General features: G+C 47.6%; 1 protein-coding gene across 1 annotated transcript in view; it reads right to left on the bottom strand.

Annotated features, from left to right (window-relative positions):
- Nucleotides 1-1290: 1290 nt before the first annotated feature.
- POLR3E (RNA polymerase III subunit E) overlaps nt 1291-18304 on the bottom strand; it is a 30263-nt gene continuing 13249 nt past the window's right edge. Inside the window, exons 13-20 of the mRNA XM_048494197.1 lie at nt 17628-17709; nt 16800-16859; nt 15062-15219; nt 14253-14317; nt 11873-12363; nt 7910-7987; nt 6005-6130; nt 1291-1727 (exon numbers count right to left, since the gene is read on the bottom strand). Of these exons, the coding sequence (XP_048350154.1) occupies nt 1662-1727; nt 6005-6130; nt 7910-7987; nt 11873-12363; nt 14253-14317; nt 15062-15219; nt 16800-16859; nt 17628-17709 (1126 nt within the window). The 3' untranslated portion in view covers nt 1291-1661. The remainder of the gene's footprint in view (nt 1728-6004; nt 6131-7909; nt 7988-11872; nt 12364-14252; nt 14318-15061; nt 15220-16799; nt 16860-17627; nt 17710-18304) is intronic.

Below are 18304 nucleotides of genomic sequence, written 5' to 3'. Positions count from 1 at the left end.
TGCTCCCAGGTTTTCTTGGTGATGGCTAGAACGGAACTGTGATGTTTGCTGTAGACCTTCGCTAAAGAGTAATACTTAGCTTCAAGAGAACATGCCTGTTTGAGAAATGGAAAATTTTGGAGATGGTTAATTGGGACACTATAAGTAAGAACCAACTTGATATCTCTTACCAGATACATATAAATACATAATCTGCATGTATCTATACGCAGTGTTATCTTTAGTATGTGGGTATATATAGACAGAGGGGGGGGAAGTTAAAATATTAAGGAGTTTGGATTTATACCCCACCTTTCTCTCCTGTAAGGAGACTCAAGGTGGCTTACAAACTCCTTTCCCTACAACAGACACCTTGTGAAGTAGGTGGGGCTGAGAAGTTCCAAAGAACTGGGACTAGCCCAAGGTCACCCAGCGGGAACATTGGAGTTCGAAAACACATCTGGTTCACCAGACAAGCCTCTGCCACTCAGGTAGAGTTGGAAATCAGCCCGGTTCTCCAGATTAGAATCCACCTGCTCTTAACCACTACACCACGCTGACTTCACTGAAGTTCAATTTCCCACTGTTGAAATGTCCCCATCTTAAATTATTTGGAGGGTTGTTGTTTTTTTTGAAACGCTGACATACCATTCCCCATACCTGCTTATAGTGCCTGATTCCAGTGGTTGAAATGTGCTAGGAGAAGACAAACTTCCACAATGCAGTATACAACTTACAGTAAAAAAAACCCCCAACAAAAACAACTCCACTCGCATTTGATTTTCCCACCTGTGTGGCTAGCCCCAAAACTCCTGCATCCAAAACAAATATATATACAGTTTAACTGGGCAACATCTCTAAACAATTTCAGTGTTTCCAATGTTTTGGCTAATGCATGTTATTTCTGTTTATTTTCAGCGAGCAGGTTGTGGTTTCGAAAGCGGTTCAGAAGCGAGCATTCTCCTGACGCTTCGCCATTATCTGTGGCTGGCATCTTCAGAGGATCCTCTGAAGATGCCAGCCACAGATGCAGGCGAAACGTCAGGAGAGAATGCTGCTAGAACACGGTCATACAGCCCGGAAACCACACAGCACCCCAGTGATTCCGGCCGTGAAAGCCTTCGACAATACATTATTTCTGTTTACCTTCAGGCGGGGTTGGTTGTAGGCTTCGTTCTCTTTGCTCTATCAAACATCATTCCTGGTCCAAAGCAGAATTTGATATTTCCTGCCTACTAAGGAACTGAATATTCTTTCTAACCAGAAAGGGACGCTGGAGAAGAGTTACGGAAAGAATCGGTTCAGGCTACATAAATGTAAACTTGTAATTTATTGGCATTAGTTACAAAATAAAACGTCAGACCACGATCTTCCGTCATAATGGGGATAGAATGTTGTGTTAATCGAACAAATGTGAGAAGCAAAATATAGTGGGGGGTTCCAAATTAACCGTAGTGGTGCACGAAAATCCGAGTTTGTTCTTCCTGTTCACTGGGTAGCATTTTGCACTCTGTGCCTAACAGGGATGAGTGGTGTTTGTCCAAAATTTTTCTCCCAACATCCAAGAGGCTGTGCGGTCATCAGGCTCTGCCCCAAGACTTGAGGAAGGGGAGGGGCTTTGCCTTGCTTTTCAGTCTGTTTCTTTTTTTTTTGTTCTCCTCTATGAGAAAGTTGATTCTGTGTCACGATGGTTGCTGTTGCACTGTTCCTTTAAGATACCACATCCCTCCCTGGCTTACACAGCAATCCTGAAAAACGAGAAAAACTATGAAACATTAGAATACACACACTCACAAAGTAACTCTTTTCTTAACTGCACAGAACTAGAATTAAGATCACAGCAGAAAGACCATAAAGCCGTGGAGAGAGCTGAGACTGGCCCAAGGTCACCCAGCAGGCTTCATGTGGAGGAGTGGGGAATCAAACCCAGTTCTCCAGATTACAGCAAGAACTGTGGCTCAGCAGTAACAGTATTTGCCAGTGGTGGCGAACCTTTGGCACTCCAGATGTTATGGACTACAATTCCCATCAGCCCCAATTGGCCATGCTGGCAGGGGCTGATGGGAATTGTAGTCCATAACATCTGGAGTGCCAAAGGTTCGCCATCACTGCCATAAAGGCAGGAACTAACAGCCATTGCACATGCACCCCAGGAACAGACAATGATGTTAAATGAGGCTTAAGCTTATTATTATTTTTTTTCAAGTGACTAACTGGTTACCCTTTACAGAAATGGGAAGATCTGTATGCTCCAGTTGAGAGGCATGCATTGCTAATGGGTAGGGAATGGGAACAGAGAGAACTGGGAAATGGTTCAGTTGTTATATCCTCTGCGTAATGTCTATCAGTAGGAAAAGAAAATAGTCAATGGGACATTTGGTCACTTGAGCCTTTAAGAGCACTTTCTGCCCAAAAGGACGGGTTCTCAAACCTCTTTGTCTCTGCAACCGTGACGACGAGAAGCCAGCCTGAAATGTGAAGGCGGTCCAGATTCTCAGTGGCTACATCATATACCAGTGATGGCGAACCTTTCTGAGACCGAGTGCCCAAATTGCAATTCAAAACCCACTTATTTATTGCAAAGTGCCAACAAGGCAGTTTAACCTGAACACTGAGGTTTTCGTTTAGAAAAAACGGTTGGCTCCAAGGTGCACGTTACTTGGGAGTAAACTTGGTGGTAGTCGATGGCTTGGTTTTGAAGCAACCGTGCAACTCTTCCAACGGGTGAATCGTGACCCCAGGAGGGTTTACTCAGAAGCAAACCCCATTGCCAGCAACCAAGCTTACTCCCAGGTAAAGGATCACGCTTTAGTTCTTCGAATGAAAATCAGTGGGGTTTAACAGCGCTTAACAGGGTTACCTACACTGCTTCCCCAAAACTAGGTCTTAGGTTTAATGCTTATAATCAAGCCCAGCGGCCCAGGCCAGCCTAGATGTGTGGGGGGGCACTCTGTTTGCGTGTGCCCACAGAGAGGGCTCTGAGTGCCATCTCTAGCACCCGTGCCATAGGTTTGCCATCACTGTCATATACGATAGACAAGCAGTGCGCTTTTCTCCTCTACTGCCATATGCGATCTGAAGCAGAGTCACCTGTATGACTCCAAGGACATCCCTGCCTCGCACGGGCTTATTTCTCCCCAGGAGGTTAAACAGGCAGCTATTTTCAGAACAGCAACTAGAAGAAGTCTGTGGCAAGTTTCCACTGACTGAACCTTCACAACCTAGCTGTGTTGATGCAGGACAACACCAAGAATAGACAACTTCAGCTGCACAGCCTGCAGGCCACGGATTGCACTGGTGTTCCCGCCACCACCTACAGAAAGCTCAAAACAGCATCTCAAAGCCGGCTAACTACCTGGTTGGGAGAGTCGTCAGAAAGAAAGTGCAAACCCCCTAATTGGGGCAATTAACTAATTAGCAGTCTGGGTGCAGATTTACAGATAAAGCACAGAAAGGGCACACGTCAGTAAAATCACACCCAGCCATCTGGGCCGCGCCGTCTCTGTGTCAGCCTTTCCCAAGTCTAGCCAAGCCAACGGATAATTCCAGGGCCCCGACTGAAACGCCTTGCAGAGCAAAAAACACTCGCCTACGGGACCTGCCATCAGCATGGCGCCTCATTCAAACTGGATTGCGACCCATGCAAAGCGTAGTTTCCTGTGAGTATGGTGGCCGAGCGCAGCATCTCATTTCATCAGAGGAAGAGACCCCCACGCGGTAGTATGTTTTAAAACCTTAAAGTGATTCTTCCCCCTTGCCCCCCAGTGCTCAGAAAACACAAAAACGGCACCTTTTAAAAAGACTAGCATAGAGAAAAGTGATGTGAGAACAGGAGATGGTTTGTAAAATCATGCACGGGGCTAAGGCTGTGGATAGAGAATTTTCTCCCTCTCCCATAATACAAGAGTTCAGGGAATTCAACCAATGTGGATGATGATAGATTCAGGGACAGACAAAAGGAAACACGTCTTTATTTGCTGGGCAAATCAGCCGCGGCGTTCACTGTCAGCAGGTGCAGTGAAGGACACCAGCACATACGGCTTTAGAGGGGGGCAGAAAGAGATTGTCGGAGCGGCGTCAGCCAAAGACTACTTGCCGTGATGGCTGAAGTGAATGCCCACGTTCAAAGGCCTCTGAGTACCAGCCATAAAATCCATCATCAAAGGGGAAAGGCCTCAACATGTTATGCTAATAAAGGTTTATAGTATTGTATTGTAAAGGGAAGAGGCCTTGGCATCAAAACCAGGTTTGTTTGTGGCATGTAGGTTTGTGATCAGTGAGCCTACATCCTGCAGGATCTCCAGATACAGCCTGACCATACCTTTATCAGTCCCTGCCAGCATGGCCAACTGGCAGGGGCTGATGGGAATTGTAGTTCATGAACATCTGGAGAGCCGCAGGTTGCAGACCCCTGGCCTAGACGGAGCAGGGGTCCAACCCTGAACGGAACCCTTCCTACTCTTAAACCCCACAACTTGCCAGCAATGTCATCCCCAAACCTCTAATGTCAGCTTCAAGAGGTTCTTGGTCAGGGGCTTGTTCAACAGGCCAGAACAGACCCGAACGTTCATCTTTGTCAAATGTTGTTCTCACGCCCCGGGAGAAACTCCGCTGCAGTCGGTTACGCGCTGCAAATTAGAACTCGAAACCAAGAAGGGAACACCCTTGGGTACAGCTTCAGGCAAAACGGGTTGACGAAATGCATGATGCACCGTCCAGAGTTCTAGATCAAAACATGATGATGCGCACATGCAACTTCTAAAGGTTAAATTTTTTAAAATGCCTAACAAAACTGTATTAGTTTTGGGTCTCCGTTGCAGACGGTGGTCTGTCTTCTGTCTTGCTGTCACATTCAAATCCCCCTGAACCCTGGAAGATGCTGTCACCTGTCCACTCTGATCACAGCTCGCCCCCTCTCCTGCCACTCCTTTCCCTCTCACTCTACATGCAAAGGAGGGAATAGTAGTAGCTTCTATCAAAGGGACTCTGGTGACCCGTTTCAAACTCTCTATATTTCCAGCTGCTCCATACACCCAGATTTTCTAGAGAGGTGCTGTTCCACACACCACCACAACTGATAGAAGAAGAGTTTGGATTCATATCCCCCATTTCTCTCCTGTAGGAGACTCAAAGGGGATTACAATCTCCTTGCCCTTCCCCCCCCCCCCACAACAAACAACCTGTGAGGTAGATGGGGCTGAGAGAGCTCCAAAAAGCTGTGACTAGCCCAAGGTCATCCAGGTGGCATGTGTGGGAGTGCACAGGCTAACTTGAATTCCCCAGATAAGCCTCCACAGCTCAGGCGGCAAAGCGGGGAATCAAACCCGGTTCCTCCAGATTAGAATGCACCTGCTCTTAACCACACCACTGCTGCTTCCCCTACAGCAGGGGGTGCCCACCCAATGTTTTCAGAAAGCGGGTGAGGGTTTCGCTGAGCACAGTTTCTGACCTGCCACTGTTTGGCTGTGCAGCTCTTTAAAAATGTTGCCAGCAGCTGCCAACATGGCACAGGTATCTTTGGTGTGGGACTGGCAGTAAGCCCTTTTATGGCTGGGTGCCTCCCCAGCAGCAGCCCTTTCCTGACAGCCATCTTGTGGCTGCACTATGCTGTGTCACAATTCCACAGGTGCCTGCAGGATTAGTGGGTGTCCACACAAGCAGCAGGGCCTTCTTGGCAGGGGCACCACAAGCATGCAGTTTCTTCCATATGAGATTTACTGGAAGACTGGGAAAACCGGTTTTTTCCATTGAGATTTCCACTTAAATGTATGCAGATCGCCGGTGCCGCAAGACAAGCCTGATCAATGTTTTTCACATACAGGGATTGTGGTTTCTTTATTGTTTTGAGTCTTTGACTTCCTTAATCTTGTTGTTGGAAGCCGCTGGGGGAGATATGGTGAGGAAAAGCGTGGAAAAACACATTCCACAGGCAGAAATGACTTGGGAGGGGGAGAAAAATTAAAACTCTTCAATGGCACCTTTGCACTGCCACTTTGAGAAAAAGAACCACCCTCGCAGGTTTTACCTTGAGCACTTTATCCACCTCCTGCTTGCCTACATCCTCTCCGAATTCCCGGGCCAGCCGATTCTGGATGACGTTCCTGCGCACTCGGTAGTTTCTGGAGAAAACCTCGAGCAAAATCTGCCGATGCTGGGAAAGGGAGGAGGAAGCACAAATTCAGGTTTCCACACAGACGACCGCACAGAAGCAGAAGGGTGAAGCTTCCAGGAGGAGAGGCAGATATCTGCATAAGGCCTGCCTGTCTGTACCAGAATTTAACCTGCTTCTTGGGGCTAGTCTGCTGAGCTCTGCAAATCCTATCCAATCGCCCTTGTAGCCTCCAGGCTAGTGCATGTGCAAGGCTCAAATGGCATTTCTGTTGGATGGATGGATGGATGGATGGATGGATGGATGGATGGATGGATGGATGGATGGATGGATGGATGGATGGATGGATGGATGGATGGATGGATGGATGGATGGATGGATGGATGGATGGATGGATGGGTGGGTGGGTGGGTGGAAGGATGGATGGAAGGAAGGAAGGAAGGAAGGAAGGAAGGAAGGAAGGAAGGAAGGAAGGAAGGAAGGAAGGAAGGAAGGAAGGAAGGAAGGAAGGAAGGAAGGAAGGAAGGAAGGAAGGAAGGAAGGAAGGAAGGAAGGAAGGAATTTCAAGTGTTGTTAAAGCCACATGTATTCTAAAAAAACGAAGCTGGGATGTGTCCTGAGAACCTTTGGTCACCTGGGTCAACAAAAGCTCGTTGGGGAGAGGCACAATAGATAGCCTCTTCTGTAGATGGCTACTTTGGGCTTCTGCATTTAAGTAGCTTCCTCTTGCAGCATGCAGCCAGGAAACGGCTGCTTGAAAAAACTCGAGGCTTGCAGGTTCTTAATCCACTGCCTGGCTTAATCCAACCCACCAGACTGCTGCTCTTAAACAACCCCACATTCACCAGGTCAACAACGTCTGTTTAATTTAAGAAACTCTGTCTATGGTGGCCAAGCAGAACATAAAACAACACAACCGGACCTGTTTGAACACACTCCCTCACAGGGTCTTGAGGGGGGGAAAATGGTAATCCGTTCATTCAGCAGGTTTATACACCATAGCTTTAGCACTTCATTCAAGGCAGTTCATCAGTCAAATTAACTAGCACGGCACTGTATTGGAAACAGCATGGACACAAAAAGGAAAAGACCTACAGGAATACCGTGTTTCCCCGAATATAATGTCTTATATTAATTTTTGCTCCCAAAGATGCGCTACGTCTTATTTTCAGGGGATGTCTTATTTTTCTGTGTTCTGTTTGTCGGGCATGCTTCCAAACAGAAAAACTTTGCTATGTCTTACTTTCGGGGGACGCCTTATATTTCACACTTCAGCAAAACCTCTACTATGTCTTATTTTTAGGGGATGTCTTATATTCAGGGAAACAGGGTACGTCTTATTTTCGAGGGATGCCTTATATTTCGCATTTCAGCAAAACCTCTACTACGTCTTATTTTCAGGGGACGTCTTATATTCGGGGAAACAGGGTAGGTGGGTCCCTGTTTTGGGGTAAGTTGGGATCACGGTTGTATGATGATCAGGTGGAATAGTTCTGAAAAGTGACAGTTTAGGAAACAGAGGAACAGACCAAAGGCTTCCAGCGAACGACAGGTGGGAGAATGGAACTTTGGGGTCTATTCCCTGGGTTGCAGGAAGGCCGGATCATGTAGTGGGCACCGTTCTCTCAAATGCAACCAGGCACACTTAACCTAACCACAAACTCCCTGATGGAAGGCAGTATCTAAATGTGAGGAACGAACCAATGAATTATATGACTCCCGGCAATTTAGATCTCTCGATCTGATTCCGTGCGCACGTATCTCCAAAAGTTCAAGCCGTGCCCTGCTGGGTTGGAAGAACGGTTCTGGCGATGGGCTTACCTGGTCGTGGGCATCGCCCGCTTCCCAAAGCGCAAAGACCTTTTGTTCATCCGGCAACGTGGCAGTCTGCGGGGGAAACTGAAGACAGGGGGTGGCAGTCAGAATTATTGGGCTTCGGCTCTTAGAAATATTTTCGAAGTGCTTTCCTGGCAGCAAGATTAATGCATTCTCCAGGGGAGTGGTAAAAAAGACAGCCAAATGCTGCCCATAGCTCTTTATGTGTTTTTAGGGAGCAGCAGTGGCGTAGTGGCCAAGAGCAGGTGCACTCTGATCTGGAGGAACCGGGTTTGATTCCCAGCTCTGCCACTTGAGCTGTGGAGGCTTATCTGGGGAATTCAGATTAGCCTGGGCACTCCCACACATGCCAGCTGGGGGAGCTTGGGCTAGTCACAGCTTTTCGGAGCTCTCTCAGCCCCACCCACCTCACAGGGTGTTTGTTGTGAGGGGGGAAGGGCAAGGAGATTGTAAGCCCCTTTGAGTCTCCTTCAGGAGAGAAAGGGGGGATATAAATCCAAACTCTTCTTCTTCTTTGATGTCAAAGTCCAGGTTTCCAGGAGAAAAGAATTCTGCAGGCACACTCAACACAATGGTCACATTCCCTCAAAGAACAGCCAAATCGTCTCCTCTGCCACTCAAACAATTTGTAGTTCTCTTTCCAAAACGCCCGCCCTTTCTCAAGGCACAGACACTTAGGTAGCGTAGGGAACCACAACCAGGGAAGACCTGTGCTCAACTTAGCCATGAAGCACATCTAAGGAGGCACTTACTTGACTTCTCTCAGCCTTGCCTACCTGTTGTGAAGTTAAAATGGAAAAAGGAGAGAGCCATGGCCCTGTGCTTCTTACAGGAAGGGTGGGACAACAGTTGCATAAAATCTGGCAATCCGTAGATACGTTACAGTATCTTAATCCTGGCTAAAGTGCCAAGAAATGCATTTCATTTAATGAGCTAATCCTAGTTTTCCAAAGACCAAGATTGGCTTATAAACCTGCAGGCGGGGAGCTGTAGAATTTGCCCATTTGTACAGAATGGCCAGAGAACTACAGGAATCTACCCGGCCATAGTTCTGTTGGTGAGGGGGCTACAATCTTCCTGGCCAAAGAGACCCACCCTTCAAACCCACGACAATGCAGCCTGGCCAAAGGAGCATCTTGCTTCTGATACGCCCTTGTCTTTGAGTCCTGAGTATTTTGCTTCCTTACCTTTTGGCACACCTGAAAATTACTGCTGCGTAAAAAAAACAACAACCCTCGGCCGCTCTGAGGCGGTGCCTGTTCCGTTCCAGTTAGCGGCGTGCGGCTTTGCCCCGGGCAGAGACCAAATCAAAGTGGTAGCAGGACCCCACCCACTGAGCTCTGCAGGTTTTGAAACAGCAACAGAACCAAGCACGTACTGGGCAAGGCATCGCGGCATCCTGAGAAACCTGTCTCCTTCAAAGAACGTTCCAGGCCTTTTAAGATCATCAAAATGGGATTTTAAAAGGGTGCCTGGAGGGGAAAAGCAGCGCAAAGAGAGAAGGCAAAGTTCCTGAGCTGCACCCTCTGGAAGGGGCATCAGCGACCCGAATCAATAAATTTATCCCAACTGAGCTGTTTGTGTAATGGTTAGTGGTTTAGAGCAGGTGCACTCTAATCTGGAGAACAGGGTTTGATTCCCTCCTCTGCCACTTGAGCTGTGGAGGTTTATCTGGGGAACTAGATTAGCCTGTGCACTCCCACACACGCCAGCTGGGTGACCTTGGGCTAGTCACAGTTCTTTGGAGCTCTCTCAGCCTCACCTACCTCACAGGGTGTTTGTTGTGAGGGGGGAAGGGCAAGGAGATTGTAAACCCCTTTGAGTCTCCTTACAGGAGAGAAATGGGGGATATAATTCCAACTCTTCTTCTTTTTTTCCTTCTAAATAAGTCCAGCCAGCAGCCTTAACCCTGAGCCAAAAGCTGTGCTACCTTGTTTGGGGAAAAAAGATTTTTAAAAAGTCCTGGGCTTTTAAAAGTCCAGGGTTTATACCTAGATCTGCACCTAAGAGTGAATCCATACTGCAGCAACAAAGGAAGTGAAAGGGGCATCACTTTAGCATCCACTGAATGGCAAGGAAGGGTTAAATCCGACACAGGAAGTCACCTGACCCCAAGGTGAACCACTGTTCAATCTCATCCATGTACACTCCCTTATCCCTTAGAGGCTAGGCGGTGTAGCCAAGAAAAAAAATCCTTTTTCAGTTGGGTTATATTGCTGAGTAGCTTTTCCTCACCTGTGCTGCGGTAACTTCTATATAATGATCGTATTAAGTTGTTAAATTCAATACAGTAGCGATCAAACCATTCTCTATGACCGTTTACAGCCTTAGATTTGGTCGAGGAGATGGCTTGAAGTTCCCCTGCTAAATTTGAAACTAATTGTTCAAAGTGATGTATTCCACGTTCTGGTGTGTCAGCCTGTAATATATTCTCTTTTAATTTATTAAATGTAAAAGAGCTAAGTAGTGTTTCTGTAGCAGCTGCCACCTGAGGTGACCATGTTATTTTCTGATGCCTAAAGTTGGTGGGGTCCTCTGTATTGGTCTTTACCTCAAATGAAAAAGTTACATTGAGTGGAAGATGATCACTTAGCAATAAGTCCCCAACGCTAAAAGATGTGACACACTGGTGTAGATAGGGGGTGTAGCCAAGAGCTGAACGAAGAGAAGAGGGATCCAGATTCAAGTCCCCGCCGGGTAGTCAACCTAATTTGGTGAACTTGGCCCAGCCGTTCTCTCCCAGCCTAATCTACCTCGCAGGGCTGCCGAGAGGAGAAAATTCCAGCTTGCCCCAGCCCTCAAGATACAGCGGGATGTAAAATAAATAGGAAGGAGAAAAAGGATCTGTTTGTGCCACAAGGCTTTTCTACAACTCAGGCTGATGGTTTGAGTACACCCCACAGCTTGTGTCAGGAACAACGAATTATTTTTTTATCTATCACAAAAGTAACCCACAAACGCCGCCTGGAGTGCAGACAAGTGGCTGAACAAGTAAAACCACAAGTCCTTTGCAGTTTTCAAGCAGTGGTTGGACGAACCCATGTCAGGGATGCTTTAGAGCACAGGTGTCAAATTCGCGCCCCTCCAGATGTTATGGACTACAGTTCCCATAATCCCCTGCCAGCATCATGCTGGCAGGGGATTATGGGAACTGTAGTCCATAACATCTGGAGGGCTGCGAATTTGACACCTATGCTTTAGAGCAGTGGTGGCGAACCTATGGCACGGGTGCCAGAGGTGGCACTCAGAGCCCTCTCTGTGGGCACGCGCAATCAGAGCCATCCCCACCCTCTCACACACATCTAGGCTGGCCTGGGCCACTGGGCTCGATTGTTAGAATTAAACCTAAGACCTAGTTTTGGGGGAGCAGTGTAGGTAACCCTGTTAAGCCCAGTTAAACCCCACTGATTTTCATGCGAAGAACTAAAGCGCGATCCTTTACCTGGGAGTAAGCTCAGTTGCTGGCAATGGGGCTTGCTTCTGAGTAAACCCTCCTAGGATCGTGATTCACCCGTTGGAAGAGATGCACGGTTGCTTCAAAGCAAAGCCACCAACTACCACCAAGCTTACTCCTGAGTAACGCACGCCTCGGAGCCAACCGTTTTTTCTAAACTAAAACCTTAGTATTCAGGTTAAATTGCAGTGTTGGCACTTTGTGATAAATAAGTGGGTTTTGGGTTGCAGTTTGGGCACTCGGCCTCGAAAAGGTTTGCCATCACTGCTTTAGAGACTGATCCTGCCTGTTCGGCCCCTTCCAACTCGATGGTTCTGTAAGCTGGCCTTTGAATTCCCATTTGGGCCCTTGGAGTGGCCTAGCTCAAGGCTGTCCACGCCCCCTTCTGTGACACTGCCACTCCCTTACAACAGGCCTTCTGTGACATCACAGCAGGTCAGCCACTCCTTTCCAGACCAATCGACGACGGCAATAAAAAGAAACGGCATACTCACAGGCACCGTTATTTGTTTGCAGCCGATATCCAAGACCACGTCCTGCAACGTTTTGTCTGAGATGCCACTAAACAAGAGATTCCCAGGAGGCAGGCTGGCCACGTGGAGGTTAAATAACCGTTTCAGCTCCCGCAGGGTGAGGACAAACTGTTTCTTAAAGGTCGCCATCACAAAGGCCCTGAGTTCTTGCGAGAGCCTCGCCTGGCCCCCCAAGTGTCCGTTCACAGAGTCCATGGAGTTCTCTTCCGAATGGATGCCATTGGTCAGCCCATTGTTGAGGCTCTCGCAGGCGGACGTGTCCATCGGCTCCTCGTCGCTCAGCGGCTCCTCCTTGATTCGGACCCCAAAGACGTCCGCCGGGGAGGCGACCTCGTTGGGTTGGGTCTCCGCCCTCTGCTTCTGCAAGTCTTGCTCCAACTGGCTGTAGCTCTGCTTGACTCTCCCCTTGGCCAAGTTGACCCTTTGCTCCCCGGAAACCAGCAAGGGGGCAGCTGCCAGATGCAAAGATAAAATACATTCCACATCAGAGAGATCCGGGGCAGCCCCTCCAGACCTCTTCCTGGACATTTCAATCTTTGGGACTCCCCCGACATGACTCAGTTTTGGGAAAAAATCCCTCCTTTGGCCCTTCATGGTCTACTTCACTTGTTTCCCAAAGGCAGTGTGGAGTGACAGACTGAATGTTGGATCAAGGCCAGAGAGGGGCAGACTTGAGTCCTCGCAGGGCGATCTTCAGCAAGTCCCTTTCTTTTAGCCTGCCTCACAGATTATAGGAAGGATAAAACTGGGGAGGGGGAACAATATATACACACACCCCTGCTTCTTGGGTGGGGGGCACCACACCAAATGTGGTCCTAAGACAAGCCCTGTTGCCTCACACCAGAAGTCTCTGCATTTCAGCATCCCTTTTCCCAGTGGCCAACTAGCTGCCTCTGTAGGGACAACAGGAAGGGGACAGAGGGCATCCCTGGTTGCCTCCCAGCCAGCACTAGCTTTCCAAGATTGACTTCCCCTGGAAGGGGGGGCTCCCTTGGCTCACTCCAGCTAGTCGCCTTTGATGAACTTCTCCACGGATTGGTCTAGCCCCCTTTTAAAGCTATCTATGCTTTCAGCCATCACTACCTGCTTCGGCAGGGAACGGCGCAGTTTAAATAAATTGATCAGTTTAAATAATCATTAGAGTAAAGAAACAGTTCCTTCCGCTTCTCCTGGACTTACTGCCTGTCAATTCCGCCGAGCGCCCGGGGTCCCAGTATTCTGGGAGAAAAATCTCTCTGCTCGCTTTTCTCCACCCCATTCAAAAGTTATATAACTCAATTACATTCCCCATTCGTCATCTTTTTTTTCTTCTGAAACTGAGAAGTCCTCGATTCTTCAGGCTTGCCTCATGAAGAAGATGCTCCAGCCCTTTTAAGAATCTTTAAAAAAAAATCTTAACCAATAGCACTGGGAGGAAATGTGGGGGGGGGGGGAAATAATTAGCTACGTCCCTAGTATTGTCCAATACATGCAGGCTAACCCCTGGTTTTCTCTAATCGAGAGAAAGATTATTTCCATTGGCCTGGCTATTGAATCACTCTACCTAATGTCCTATTCAGAAGCGTACGATAGGCTCAGAGATCGGCTTTTAGATCTAGAATTTGCAAATTTACATCTAGCAGCCAAACAAACCTGCTCCCCAACACAACTCCTAATTCCATTTGAGCAGAGACGTATGGCCTATTACCTCCATACCTTAACGAACCCCCGTGAAAGGAGAGCCCCTACCATTGCGCGTTTTAACGTTATTCCCTCTGCCCTATTAAAGGGTAGGTTCAGCAATTTAGATAAATCCGCAAGGTTATGCAGTTGCAAACTTAATGTGGTTGAAACCCTGACTCACCAACTCTTGCGCTGCACCAGATTTTATAACATCAGATCTAAATATACCAACTTACATTTTTTCGTCCAATCTGGGCTGCCTGATCTGACTAGGTTATCTCTATTGTTAAACAACTCGGACCCCGGTCTTTGTGAAGAGGTCGCCAATTTCATTGCGGAGATAGTTGAGAGTTCCCAGTAGAACGTATTTGCTGTGCTCCCCGTGCGGCCTTTTATCTATCATGTATTCATGCAATTGTTCCCGATTTATGTAACTCTTTCTGACTATGCCAATAAAGGCTTATGTATGTATGTATGTATGTATGTATGTATGTATGTATGTATGTATGTATGTATGTATGTACGTATGTATGTATGCATGCATGCATGCATGCATGCATGCATGCATGTATGTATTGTCCAATACGCATCCACAATGAATCTAGTTCCAATCTGCTACATCCTTTTCTAGAGCTACTTCTACTGACCTACTCTCCAGCGAGGATCTTTTATAACTCACCAGTCTGCGCTGCTTGCTTCTTTGGTGCCATGTGCTCTCTGGACAAGCTGTATACTTTCTCTAACCTGAAACGGCGAGGAGAAAACACACACAAAACGGAGTCGCTCATCTTAATTTCAAATAGGAAAACCTATTTTTGTGCTTTACTCAAGAGTATTTTTGTGCTTTACTCAAGAGTAGCTGGGAGCAACAAATCAATCTGTGGGGGAAAAGGCACTCACATACTGTCATCGAAAACACTTGCCTTGATTATTATGACCGGAAGAAGAGGCAGCGTTTAATTTCTTTATATTAACACGAAGCGATTGCTGATAACTCTTTGCAAATCATGTAAGACTGAATGCAAAAGACTGTGTACTCAGACTTTGTGACTGTGCTTCTGGACAGATTGAAAGGTTGGAGCACTGCTTACAGGAATGGGGTACCTTTTGCAGAATTAAGGATTTGTGGGATGCGCCTGTTTTCTGCAGTACTGAGGGGCTGTCAATACAGACAAGGTTTTCATAATAATAATTATTATTATTGGATTTATTCACCACCCTTCCCTGGAGGCTAAGGGCAGTTTCCATCATTCTATAAAACCATGCCAAAAACGTAGTAAACACTTGAAATCCATAAAACATTATGCTTAAAAATGACAATAATTCATTATTCAACGTGCCAGCAAGGGAATTCACGTAGACCCCCACAAATGAAATTTAATTCTTGGGTCCCTCCAGCTATTATACTTTCACCGGATCCCACGGGATCCCAACAGAGGGGTCAAGAAAAATAATTTGAAGGGGAGGAGGGGAAGGAGAGTAATTTACTTGGCTTGGATGCCCGTCCACAACATCTGTTGCCTTTGAACCACATCAGGATGCTTTTTGACAAAATCCTCGTCGTAAGGGAGCAGGAATTCCCAGCCTTTGTTTATCCGTAGCTCGGACATGTGCTCCAAGAAGTCCTTCACGTCTTCTGGGCCGAGCTGGAAAAACAAGTCACACGCAAATAACTTTGACGGAAGCGCCAAACTTCGCAGGCGCTCGCAAGGTGGGTGTGGCTCAGCAAGGAGCCAGCCGAAAAAATGCACAATTACCTCCCACGCCTGGCACTGCGGCACAAACCTGCCGGATCTTGCTTCTGTGCCTGGTTCCCAGCAACACAGCTGTGTGCTTAAAGCAGCACATTCACACATTCGCAAACAGCTGGAGGAAAGCACGTTTCAGTCCTCAGATTAGCGATTCAGGGGGGAAAAAACTGCAGGGCAATTTAGCTAGCTGCGCACAGAGGCTGATTTGATTACGTTTGACATTCCTTTCCACTGCAGAGAAAGTGAAACAGGTTTCTAATCTTTTTTTGCTGGAAGCTAGGGCAGGAGAATTTGAGTTCCTTGAGGGCGAGGGTTGCCATAAACTGGTAGGCACAGGTTAGTGCGCTAGCGGAGCAAAAAAGTGGCGGTTTGACTCTCCAGTTGGTCACAGAAAATCAAAGCAGGAGAAAAGGAGGACCATATGGCAAAAAGGCAAACTCTATGCTGGGGATCATTAGGAAAGGAATTGAGAATAAAACTGCTAAGACTGTCATGCCCTTATATAAAGCCGTGGTGCGACCGCACTTGGAGTCCTGTGTTCAGTTCTGGTCGCCACATCTCAAAAAGGATATTGAAGAGATAGAAAAAGTGCAGAGAAGGGCAACGAGGATGACTGAGGGACTGGAGCACCTTCCTTATGAGGAGAGGCTGCAGCGTTTGGGACTCTTTAGTTTGGAGAGGAGACGTCTGAGGGGGGATATGATTGAAGTCTATAAAATTATGCATGGGGTAGAAAATGTTGACAGAGAGACATTTTTCTCTCTTTCTCACAATACTAGAACCAGGGGGCATTCATTGAAAATGCTGGGGGGAAGAATAAGGACTAATAAAAGGAAACACTTCTTCACGCAACGTGTGATTGGTGTTTGGAATATGCTGCCACAGGAGGTGGTGATGGCCACTAACCTGGATAGCTTTAAAAGGGGCTTGGACAGATTTATGGAGGAGAAGTCGATTTATGGCTACCAATCTTGATCCTCCTTGATCTGAGACTGCAAATGCCTTAACAGTCCAGGTGCTCGGGAGCAACAGCCGCAGAAGGCCATTGCTTTCACATCCTGCCTGTGAGCTCCCAAAGGCACCTGGTGGGCCACTGCGAGTAGCAGTGAGCTGGACTAGATGGACTCTGGTCTGATCCAGATGCTTGTTCTTATGTTCTTATGTTCATATGCCCTACAGACAATCCCACCTCCCAAACACTAGAAGCCCATTCGAAACTACAGCCAGGATGACTGCTGAAAAAATGCATGCACTTTCAGTCAGAACAGACACACACACGCAGGACTACAGAAAGCTACCAGACTTCTTTTTTGATACTATCTGCAACCATCTCCATTCGTTAGGGTTGGCCTGTCAAGTGTCGGGAGGTGCCACTGGGGAAAGTACAGGCGAAACCCTGTTTTGAGATCAGGCGTACAAGTCAGAAGAGGCTCTGGCCTTCTCGAAAGCACCAGGGGCAGACGCAGAGGACTCACTTTGGTGATGGCGGCCACTTCCTTCCGTACCACCCAACGGTCCTGCGTAAATTTCCACATCTGAACAAAGAGAGACAGACACACCATCTTACAAAAAAAAGGCGCATGACCACCAAGATTGACAAGAAACTGTCCAAAATAAATCAGCATGGCGTTCTTAAGCACCCTCCCAGCAATCTGAGTCCAGCGGGTGCATGACCTCTGGCTAACCATTCAGGGAAAAGGAGCAGAAGTTTTTCTATCCATCTTTTGCCTGCTTTCTGCAACCCTCCCTGAAGGATCAGGCTGGCCGGCAGACAGAAGGTTGAACAAGACAGACCAGCAGTCCAACGTTTCTAGATTTAAGTCCAATTAGTCCCTTAGAGACTCACAAGGTTTTGTGGTATGAGCTTCCAAGAATTAAATCGAGCTGCTGTACAATTCTAGATGAGGCATGCCCGCCTTTGACTGCGGCTTGGATTTTCCTTGGCCATATGCCAGGAGTGGAGCTCGGCATGCGTAAGACCCCAGATTCAATCCTCCTATCCCTCCAGCAGAACGGCCTCAAGCAACCGGTCTTGGGAAAGACCTCTTTCCACCTCAAGACCCTGGACAGCCAATGCAGTCAGACTGTCTGCCCAAACAGGCACTTGACTGGTCACCTATATCAAATGGAGATCACCTCTAGGTGAGAAGCGAAGGACAGTGCCAAAATACAACTGTCTCCAATTCGAATGCCCTGTGAGTAACACAGTCCTGGGTGAGCAGTCTTCTGGGCTGGAAGCATTTCAAGGCGTATCTAACCAAACGGCTTTCAAGAGTCGCCAAAGAAGATCCATCAACACTTACGACAAAGTCCCTTCCTCTGCAAAGAACTTCTGCCGGAACGCCGCTGTGTGGGCTGGAGGTATCCTTTGGGTAGAGGATGTCGCTGTAAATTAAAACAGAGAAAAACTTATTAAGGGGTGCTTACCAACAGCAGCCATTACTCTGTGGCGGCGGCCTTGAAGCCGCCCAACCCCGACCTCCCAGAGAAATAAAAGCTTCCAGGGTTTCACAATGATGAGAACGGCATTCAGGCCATATTACACAAGAGTCCTTTCAATTCCAATTGTTAAATATATGTATATCAGAAGGGTGTGAAATGCTGGGGCTCGATGGGCTAACATGTGATGGCGAACCTGCCAGAGGTGGCACTCAGAGCCCTCTCTGTGGGCACGCACAAACAGAGTTCATCATGTGGGGGGGAAATCGCCCCGCCACACACACACACATCTAGGCTGGCCTGGGCCGCTGGGCTCGATTATAAGCATTAAACCTAAGACCTAGTTTTGGAGAAGCAGTATAGGTAACCCTGTTAAGTGCTGTTCAATCCCACTGATTTTCATGCAAAGAACTAAAGCGCGATCCTTTACCTGGGAGTAAGCTCAGTTGCTGGCAATGTGGCTTGCTTCTGAGTAAACCCTCCTAGAGTTGTGATTCACCCGTTGGAAGAGTTGCATGGTTGCTTCAAAGCAAAGCCAACA

The sequence above is a fragment of the Sphaerodactylus townsendi genome, linkage group LG04 (genome assembly GCF_021028975.2).
Source record: "Sphaerodactylus townsendi isolate TG3544 linkage group LG04, MPM_Stown_v2.3, whole genome shotgun sequence".
Lineage (NCBI taxonomy): Eukaryota > Metazoa > Chordata > Lepidosauria > Squamata > Sphaerodactylidae > Sphaerodactylus > Sphaerodactylus townsendi.
The sequence above is the reverse complement of the archived record's forward strand: the minus strand, read 5'-3'. Positions and strand labels throughout refer to the sequence as shown.